Genomic DNA, 9180 nt, shown 5'->3' with positions numbered 1-9180 from the left:
ATCAGGCATGCCTGATAATGAGTGAAAGTGCCTCCAGGTAGTCGTCGACTTTCGACCTACGCAGCTTGCGACAGCAAATCGAGTGTACGGCAGTTTCTGAAGAAGTACTTAATTTATCCCGCGTGGGGAAATTACTTTCTTCACTCGTTATACAACACACGCTTGCAGGAGAGAGACGATGGTGGAGTGAAGGGGCAAGCCATGTAGCGGCACCCAGGGAGCAACTTCTGGGGGGTTCGGTGCCTTGCCTTGCTCAGGGGCCACTGGTCAGACAAGTTTGTCTTGTAGTTGGTATTCTGGTTGGAATTTGACAACTACCTGTATTTCGAAATCGTTGCTGCAGACCCAATGAGATTCAGGAGAATTCAGATGAATTCCTTTGTGCCAGTATTGTCTATAAAAATGTAAAGAATATTTCTATTTCTCTATATGTGTACTTTGATTATACTGTAAAACATTTATAGATTTAATCCAATTATTGATTAAATGTATCCAATTAGTATTCTGAATGTAATTTTTGTGACAAATTAAAAGGCCATTTTAAGTCTCACAATATTTGCCTCCAACTGTCCTATAGAGTAGTATCCTGTTTACTGCTGTACTGTGCAGTAGTATCCAGTGTACCACTATACTGTGTAGTCGTAACCAATGTACTAGTATTTTGTCTACCACTATACAGTGTAATATAATTCTGTGTACTACTAAGGAGTTTACCATTAGTTTGTGTGTGACTGTACTGTGTTTTAATATGGTGTGTACCGCTATACAGCGTACTCATATCCTGTGTACTGCTGTACTATACAGTTGTATCCTGTCTATGACTATACTGGTGTCCTGTGCATCACTGTACTATGCAGTGGTTTCGTTTAGTGGTTGTGTAGCACTTTACTTTCAAGAAGCATCCTGTCTACGACTGTAATGTGCAGTGGTTTCGTGTACTGCTGTACTGTTCAGTATTCGCTTGTGTAGCACTTTACTTTGAAGAGGCATCCTGTGTACCACTGTACTGTTCAGTATTCGCTTGTGTAGCACTTTACTTTGAAGAGGCATCCTGTGTACCACTGTACTGTGTAGTAGTGGTTTTGTGTACTGTGCTTTAATCAGTGAGCACATGGAACATTTGCGCCTGTGGGCAGAGCAGCAATAATGTTATTCCTGCTTGTGTGTCATCACCGTTCTTGTTCCACCTTTGACATCCCAGGCGAGGATTAGGATTAACTGAAGGGCAGCAACTGGACTGTCCCGGGTTCGGGAAGGAAGACTTACCCAGAAAACTTTTTTTATTTTAATTACCCCCCGGTCCTCGAAAAATTTGCCCGGCATGAAACCGGTCCGTGGCAGGAAAAAGGTTGGGGACCACTGGTCTGCAACACATTGGTGAGGACGGCCATGATGGACGGCTTAGAGACAGTGGCTCTGAGGAAAAGACAGGAGGTGGAGCTAGAAGTGGAGGAGATGAAGATGCTGAGGTTCTCCTTGGGAGTGACCAGGTTGGGTAGGATGAGAAATGAGGCAATAAGAGGGACAGTGAAGGTTAGACGTTTTGGAGACAAGGTCAGAGAGACCAGACTTTGATGGTTTGGACATGTCCAGAGGAGAGACAGGGACTATATCGGTAGAAGGATGCTGAGGATGGAGCTGGCAGGGAACAGGGCTAGAGGACGACCCAGGAGAAGATACATGGACGTAGTGAGGGAGGACATGAGCGTGGCTGGTGTTGGGGAGGACGATGCAAAGGACAGGGTGAAGTGGAGAAGGTTGATTTGCTGTGGTGACCCCTCACGGGACAAGCCGAAAGTACAGTAGTAGTACAGTAGTAGTACTGTAGTAGTACGTTAGACCAAGACCCATCTTCAGATTTATTTCCATCACGATCCATCAGGCAGTTTTTCGGTTAGCAGAAAGACAAACTGCGTCAAAAACAGCATCACCTTTCTTTAAATAATCTGAGACAGAGATATGTGCTGAATAAAGGCTGTGCAGAAAATACACTTCTATTGTTCAGGATTAAAAACAGTTTAATATAATTCCTCTAATAGATTCAGTGCTGTTGAGACAGACCCTGGAACTCCTAGGAGTGATTTTCTTTTATGGTTCCATTTCTAATAGTCCCAAATTAGAACACAGAGGAATTCTAGGATTTAAACAGTTCACCCAAAAATTGAATAGTATGTAATGGTGGGTGGGGAGGGGGTAGATAGTAGGGATAGAAAAATAGATAATGACTTCCTTTAACTTGTGAGGTACAATTACTGTGCCGACATTCCTCGCGCTCTAGTGCTAGTGATGCTTGGGGATGTCGGCCAGTTCTGTCTCCATGGAGACAGTTCTGTCTCCATGGAGACAGTTCAGTTCAGTACGTCACACAGCCTGCGACTCTGAACATGCAGCCGCTGTTTGAAGGCATTAGAAGGCATTAGCAAATTTGATCTGAGCTCACCTGCTGTTCATTTCTCTACATAGACATGAAAAGTGTATCGTTTAAAAGGGATCCAAGTTTTATTTGGCCAAAAGGCTGCGGACTAGCCACCTCTGAAGCCCCGCCCATCAGTCAGGGTGGATTATCTGGCATCATTATTCTGCCTGGCCACCATCAGGATCTCTTTGGCTCCTTTACTTAGCAGTAAATTGGCCAGGTCGACTCCCAGGCGCTCAGCATTGTCCTGGGATTCACCTGAGAGCTTGTTGGCCGTGACGCCGACTCTCTGGACAAGCTCGTCCACCTCCTCCGGACTCTGTCACACACGTCGTTACAATTAACAACACAAAATGAGCAAAGTGAAAAAACACTTTAGTGAGCACACGTCTCACAGCCATTACCCTGTGAGCGGCAGCAGCAATGCTGGTCTGCATGGTTTCCTTCAGACTGTCTGATCCATCCAAGCTGTACACGGCGCCAGTCAGGTAGAGCTGTAAACACATCCACAGTCGCACCCGTCAGCCAGCGAGGGCCACCCTCCCTACAAGGATGAGTGTCACTTCAACCGAGTCTTACCTGAGAGTCTTTCACTTCAGTGTTTACAGCCACCGGGACACTGCAGCCCCCCTCCTGCAAATGGCAGAGTGAATATATGGAGATTCTCCACACACATACAATGAATGGGTCAAAGTGTGTCAGTGACGCGTCATCTAAATTCAACAGTTTTAGATGATTTCGCATTTCCGGCTTCTCTTTTTTTACCAAAAACAGAACAGAAATCGTCAATTTTTACAAAAATGCATTTCTAAAGGCCGCAAAACCCCACAAAATAGTGAATTTTCCACAACATATATTCATTTCATTTGCCAACCGCTTATGCCGTCATCGGGTCGCGGGCCAAGCTGGAGCCAATCCCAGCCGTCCAATATTTATATTGAATATTTATGAAAACCCACGATAAAGCGAAGCCGCGATAGCTGAAGCCACAATGTAGGAGGGATCACTGTAAAGGCAAGACCATAATAGCGGGTTTTTTGATATATATATAAACGTGCTTTTTTGTGTGCTACAGTCTGTATGACAGTAAAGAATGCCGATATTAAAATAACCGTTAACTGCTATGAAGAAACTACTCTGTATTGTTCATAAGTTTGGAAATCTGATTGTGATAAGGCATCACCAGGCAAGAACCTCACCGCCCGTCACTGAACTGTGTGAGTGTGTGTGTGTGTGTGTGTGTGAGAGTGTGTGCATACCAGGTGCCTGAGGAAGGCTCTCTCCGCTATGCAGCGCAGCACAGTTTCTGGATGATGGAGGATGGACACCATCTCCAGGATGTCTGCATCTCTGGCTCGAACTTCCACAGCCAGCGCCCCCTGACAGCAGACATCGGTAGTACTGGCTATTACCTACACTTCTCCTCCAGTCCGTCACCCGTGATTTCCATTTGACTCATCTTACCTGTCCAACGGCATACATGCAGTCTTCAGGCCCGAGGATCTACAAGTGGGAACAAAAGACACAGTACGACTTCTGGATGAAGCACGTCTCGCCGGGGCTTCGTGGGATGACTTTTAACATTCTTGATTAACTACCTGGTTGATTCGGTTCTCCCAGCCCATTCTCCTGAGGCCAGCAGCAGCCAGAATGATGGCAGCAAAGTCCTCCTTCTCGTCCAGCTTCTTCAAACGTGTGTTCAGGTTGCCACGCTGGAGGAGACCGCTCAGGAAAACACAGTGGACCCCTCAGGCCTCCTGAAGGCTAACGCCGATGCTCTTAACCCCAAGGGCTAACGTAGATGCTCTTAACCCTAAGGGCTAACGTAGATGCTCTTAACCCTCAGGGCTAACGCAGATGCTTTTAACCCTGAGGGCTAACGTAGATGCCCTTAACCCTGAAGGCTAACGCCGATGCTCTTAACCCTAAGGGCTAACGTAGATGCTCTTAACCCTAAGGGCTAACGTAGATGCTCTTAACCCTCAGGGCTAACGCAGATGCTTTTAACCCTGAGGGCTAACGTAGATGCCCTTAACCCTGAAGGCTAACGCCGATGCTCTTAACCCTAAGGGCTAACGTAGATGCTCTTAACCCTAAGGGCTAACGCCGGTGCTCTTAACCCTAAGGGCTAACGCCGGTGCTCTTAACCCTAAGGGCTAACGCCGATGCTCTTAACGGTCTAGAAAGGATACAATATCTTTGAAATCCAGGTGGGGGAAGTTCTTCTTCAGCTGAGCAGCCCGGCGGAGTGAACTTGTGCCGATCACACTACGCAAACACAGTTGTCACATTTTTAATATGAGCTCAAACAGCTGACTCATCTATTAAACCATACCTGTTTTCTGGCAGAGTCTCCAGAGTTTTCCCCCTGTTTTTTGGATGTAGAACCACCGCATCATGGGGGTTTTCTCTCCTGAAAGCAGCAAGGACAGTGATTGGTCGCAGCTCATAAACTGATACTATTGGGGGTTTTTTTTCGGAATAATAAATAAATCAATTACATATTCTAACGTCAGATTCTACAATTGAAAGCAATACTTCAACAATCAAATGCGTCATGATAATAAATCAGTCCAGTTTGGAGGACTGACCGAGCAACGACGAACCAGCCACAGAATCAAGCTTTAAAAGGTGTTCATTAAATGCTTTGGAAACTGGAGCAGACGGCGAGTTATTTTCACCCTAAAATTTGTCTGGCAGCAGAAATGAATGCATGATTTACTATTTATCTTCAGTTTTCTTTATTGAAAAATGTGTGCTGAGCAAGTTTTCTTTAAGAGTTTGCAAAGTTAATGAAGAAAGACGGGAGGAAATGTAGTTCCGTGATGCTTCTGGATCCTTGAGAATAAAATCAACAGCCATCTAGTTACTGGTATCTGTAATGGAGGTTGTCCAACTGCCCTCTCATTGGCTCCTTCTCGTAGTTGCCTCAAAGGAAACCTTGCACTACAGCATGATGCAGTGAAACTCAACAATAGGAGGCTTATAGATTCTGATGCTACAACCAACATACAGGAATTCACACGGCGATGCTGCTCACCAACGATGGGAGCAAACTTACTTCAGCACAGCACCGACAGTGAATCCTGGAGGCAGAGTGGTGGGAAGGTCTTTGAGTGAATGAACAACCAGGTCAACCCTGTGGGACACAGCCATGTTTATATGCGTTCTCCATTACGTCTCACGGCCTACAATGCAGCCATTCAGTGGTGTGAGCGGGACAGAGCCACTTGCTTGAGATGGGGGGGGGGGGGGGGCGCTATTACTCGGCACTGGATTTATAGGAAGTCTCAAAATGGAAGTCTGCTAGTGAAAGAAGATATCTGAAGGTGCTAGGGTGGCATGACAATGGTGCAACAACAGGTTAACAACGGTGTAATAACAGGTTATCAATGGTGTAATAACAGGTGTTACAGTGGCAGCACTCACTCATTCCTCTCCAGAGCGTTCTCCAGTTCTTTGGTGAATAAGCTCTTCTCTCCAATCTGTATTTAAAAAAGAAAATAATAATAATAATCATTAATAATGATAATAACAGCATTAAACAGCAACTCTAAATTATTATTATTATTATTTTTTTTACAAAGGCAGGAAACTGAGACGGTGATGAAATGCCCAGTAGGTGGTTAAAAACAAGACGACAGAGACAAGAGAAAATACAAACAGTCATTAGAGTGTAACATGGAATGAAGAGGGTAAAGCAACTAAAAGGAATAAAACAATAAAAGGCAGCGTCTGACAATACAACTAAAAGCCCTAAAACAATGGAACAAAGGGATTAAGATGAATAAACCTGAAGCACAAAGTTTCTCAAATTACCTTAGTTTTACTTCTGTTTGATTGTTTGGCTATGTTGTATTGTGCTTACAGTTGTCATGGTAACCTGCGTTTCTTCTCTTTGTTCTTTTATTTATTTATTTATTTATTCATATCCACAACAAAAAATTATAATGATACAAAGGCAAATAATTGTGCAGGAGAGGAAAAGAAGCCGAAAGGGCTTATGTAATATCCTCCCCTCTAGTACAAAATAACTAAACACAATCAACCAATAAAAAAAAGAAAAAAGAGGCGAAAAAAGCCCTGCCTGTCTTAAAGGTGCCATATAAGTAAAGATTATCATGAACTACCAAACACATTTGGCTTGATTTTATATAAACCCAATTTGCCTCCTTGGGTTTTCTGTAAATTTCACGTTATTAGTGGCAAACAGTACGAATATGAACAAATGTAGCCCTCGATTTGTTGCCTCACCTTAGATAACGCAGTGTCAAGGATTTTGTCTCCTGTGGTTGACATGGCAACTGAAAGACAGAAGATGCAGAGATTCAACAATATGAGTAAGCGTGCACCAAGCTTTCCTGATTAACTCCAATCTTGGGATATCAGGCCGGTTGAATTTACACGTATACGAAGCCTCTATAGTATCTTCTGACAGGAAGTGAGGGTTAGGACAATGGTGGGCAAACTTTTTTACTCGCGGGCCACAATGGGTCCTAAAATTTGACAGAGGGGCCGGGCCAGGAACAGATGGATGGAGTGTTTGTGTGAACTAATATAAATGACATGTTAAAGCCATTACATGAAAGGATTTGGCCTTTTCCAGGCAGCATTACAGGGAAAAAGGTAAAATGAATGAGGTTTATAATAACATTTTATTTAATGATATTGTTTGGACAACTTCGGCGGGCCGTATTATAAAGCCTAACGGGCCGTATATGGCCCCCGGGCCTTAGTTTGCCCATGTCTGGGTTAGGAGGATCCTCACCTATTTCCAGGCTGACCTCGGGGTACAGCTCTTTCAATTTGTCCGCTACACTGTCCGTCTGGATGCGAGCCAACTGAGACAGAAGAACATAGCAATACTCAACTTCAGCCGAATCGTACTGACGGACACCATTTTTGACACTCCTCCATGCAGCGGCACGTCAGTGTGACGACGCTCACTAGCATCTGGCGGAAATGCCAACGATGAGGAGCTCCAAACACGTCATCGTCCCGTAACTAAAATCATCGTCTCATAAAGAAACATTTAAAGCATGCGACCCCATAACTGGAGTCCGTCCATATTGTACCTGACTCTTTCGGGTTCCGACCCTGATGACCCGATTAGCCTTGCCATCCTGTAAAAGAAAAAAGAAAAAGAGACCAAAAGAGTTTAAAGTTGCTTTCTGCCAAACTCTTCCCTACACCGCATGCAACCCGCCGCCTCTACGCACACTTCATACAGATACTGAATGACTTGCTCTGCTCGCCTCACCCTGATGCATGTGTACAGCCCTTCCTCCATCCTTCGTCCACACTGTAGAGGCTATTCTGTCTGCTGTGGGGTTGGAACTGCCTGATGCGTCTCGCTAAGGAACCGTGCTGAGGTCATATAGCCTCTAGATGATGAACAGTGGCCCTTATTACCCAATGCTGCCTTCTCATCTGTATGACCTCCACCCAAAGACATCTCTGGTTGGAAAAGATAAGTGTGCCAATTCACGGAGTCCGTTATAAAAAGAAGGGAGGAGCATTAGGTGTGGCCACGGGGCTTTTCATACATAGATATTATGTTGCTACAAATGTTTGCCCTCCGAAACTCTATTTCTAAATGATAATCTACAGCCAATAGTACAGGAAAGCTCCCTTAAACTAAGACGGCACAGGACTTGGGGAAATTAAAAGCCTATTTAGCATATAATGTAATCTGTTTCTGAGAGGAAAATGTAAAAAAATTAAATATTGATTTTCACTCTAATACTGGTACGTTTTATACTTGTTACTGAGACCTTTTACATATGCTCTGGTCAATACTTTGTACATTCCTGCAAATAACCACATATCAGCCCACTATAATGCTATTAATAAAGATATTTCATCATGTTTGAATGTCCATTTCTTTTTTAGTTTTTACAAAACAACATTTTCTGGGTCTTTTTGTTCAGTGCATGTCTTTGGAGCTCTGATGTAGATTTAAGCCTTAACAGAAAAAAAAAATACTTATTCAGCAGGTTGAATGATTTAGAGCCTGCCGTAGCCTATAAAAGCAGCATTTGGGTTGAATGTAAAAATAATATATTTGTCGAAGGCCGATCAATCTTTTCAGACGTTCTGTTTAATTTGGTCGTTACTAGATTATAAATATATTTAGACAATAAACCGTTTAATGTTTCATGGGGTTGAATAAGTGTGCTTACCTTATAATTAGTTTATTATTAGTTTTTTTTTTTTTTAGTAACACTATTAAAGCTGCATTTTGAAAAATGAATTTTTTTAAATGTTGACGACTCAGGATGAATCTACAGACCAGTAATGGACTACAGATCGTATCTTAATACACACAAAATACCTTTGTAGCTGTACTTCAGGATACTTTTGCATACATTTTACTTTGAAGCGTTGGGGTCAAACGGAGCAGACGTCCAAAGGCTACAGCAGCTAACTTTAAAGCTAAGCCGATAACCAGGGACGGTAGTTCTAATCAAATACTGGGGTCACTTCTGAAAACAAAGCTGAAGATTGATTTATTAAGATAAGCCTGAAGAGAACTGAAGCTGCAAATGCATTGACCAATCATTGACCAACAAACTATGACGCACACGGAAATAGTGCCCATTTTCCAGTAAGCTAAGCCGAGCATGTCATGGCTAACCACAAAACATACCTGCACGCTTCCCTCCTTCGACATGCCGGTGATCAAATTCACTTCGTCAGTACCGCACGAATCAGCGTCGCGTTGTGCTCGCCATAAAACTAGTGTAAAAAGATTAAATCTTTTA

At 43.4% G+C, this 9180-nt stretch overlaps 1 protein-coding gene across 1 annotated transcript; it reads right to left on the bottom strand.

Moving 5' to 3' along the window:
* Positions 1–1853: 1853 nt before the first annotated feature.
* On the bottom strand, positions 1854–9180 carry hmbsb (hydroxymethylbilane synthase, b). The gene is made up of 14 exons (XM_068745237.1): positions 9066–9180; positions 7492–7539; positions 7185–7257; positions 6671–6720; positions 5846–5901; positions 5478–5555; positions 4752–4829; positions 4609–4684; positions 4015–4128; positions 3881–3919; positions 3676–3795; positions 2996–3049; positions 2821–2910; positions 1854–2735 (listed from the first exon to the last, which is right to left on the bottom strand). The coding sequence occupies exons 1-14, from the start codon at positions 9087–9089 to the stop codon at positions 2562–2564; spliced, it is 1074 nt and encodes a 357-aa protein (XP_068601338.1). The 5' UTR covers positions 9090–9180; the 3' UTR covers positions 1854–2561.

Source organism: Brachionichthys hirsutus, chromosome 11 (assembly GCF_040956055.1).
Source record: "Brachionichthys hirsutus isolate HB-005 chromosome 11, CSIRO-AGI_Bhir_v1, whole genome shotgun sequence".
Taxonomy (NCBI): Eukaryota; Metazoa; Chordata; class Actinopteri; order Lophiiformes; family Brachionichthyidae; genus Brachionichthys; species Brachionichthys hirsutus.
Note: the sequence above shows the minus strand (reverse complement) of the source record. Positions and strands in the feature narration are given on the sequence as shown.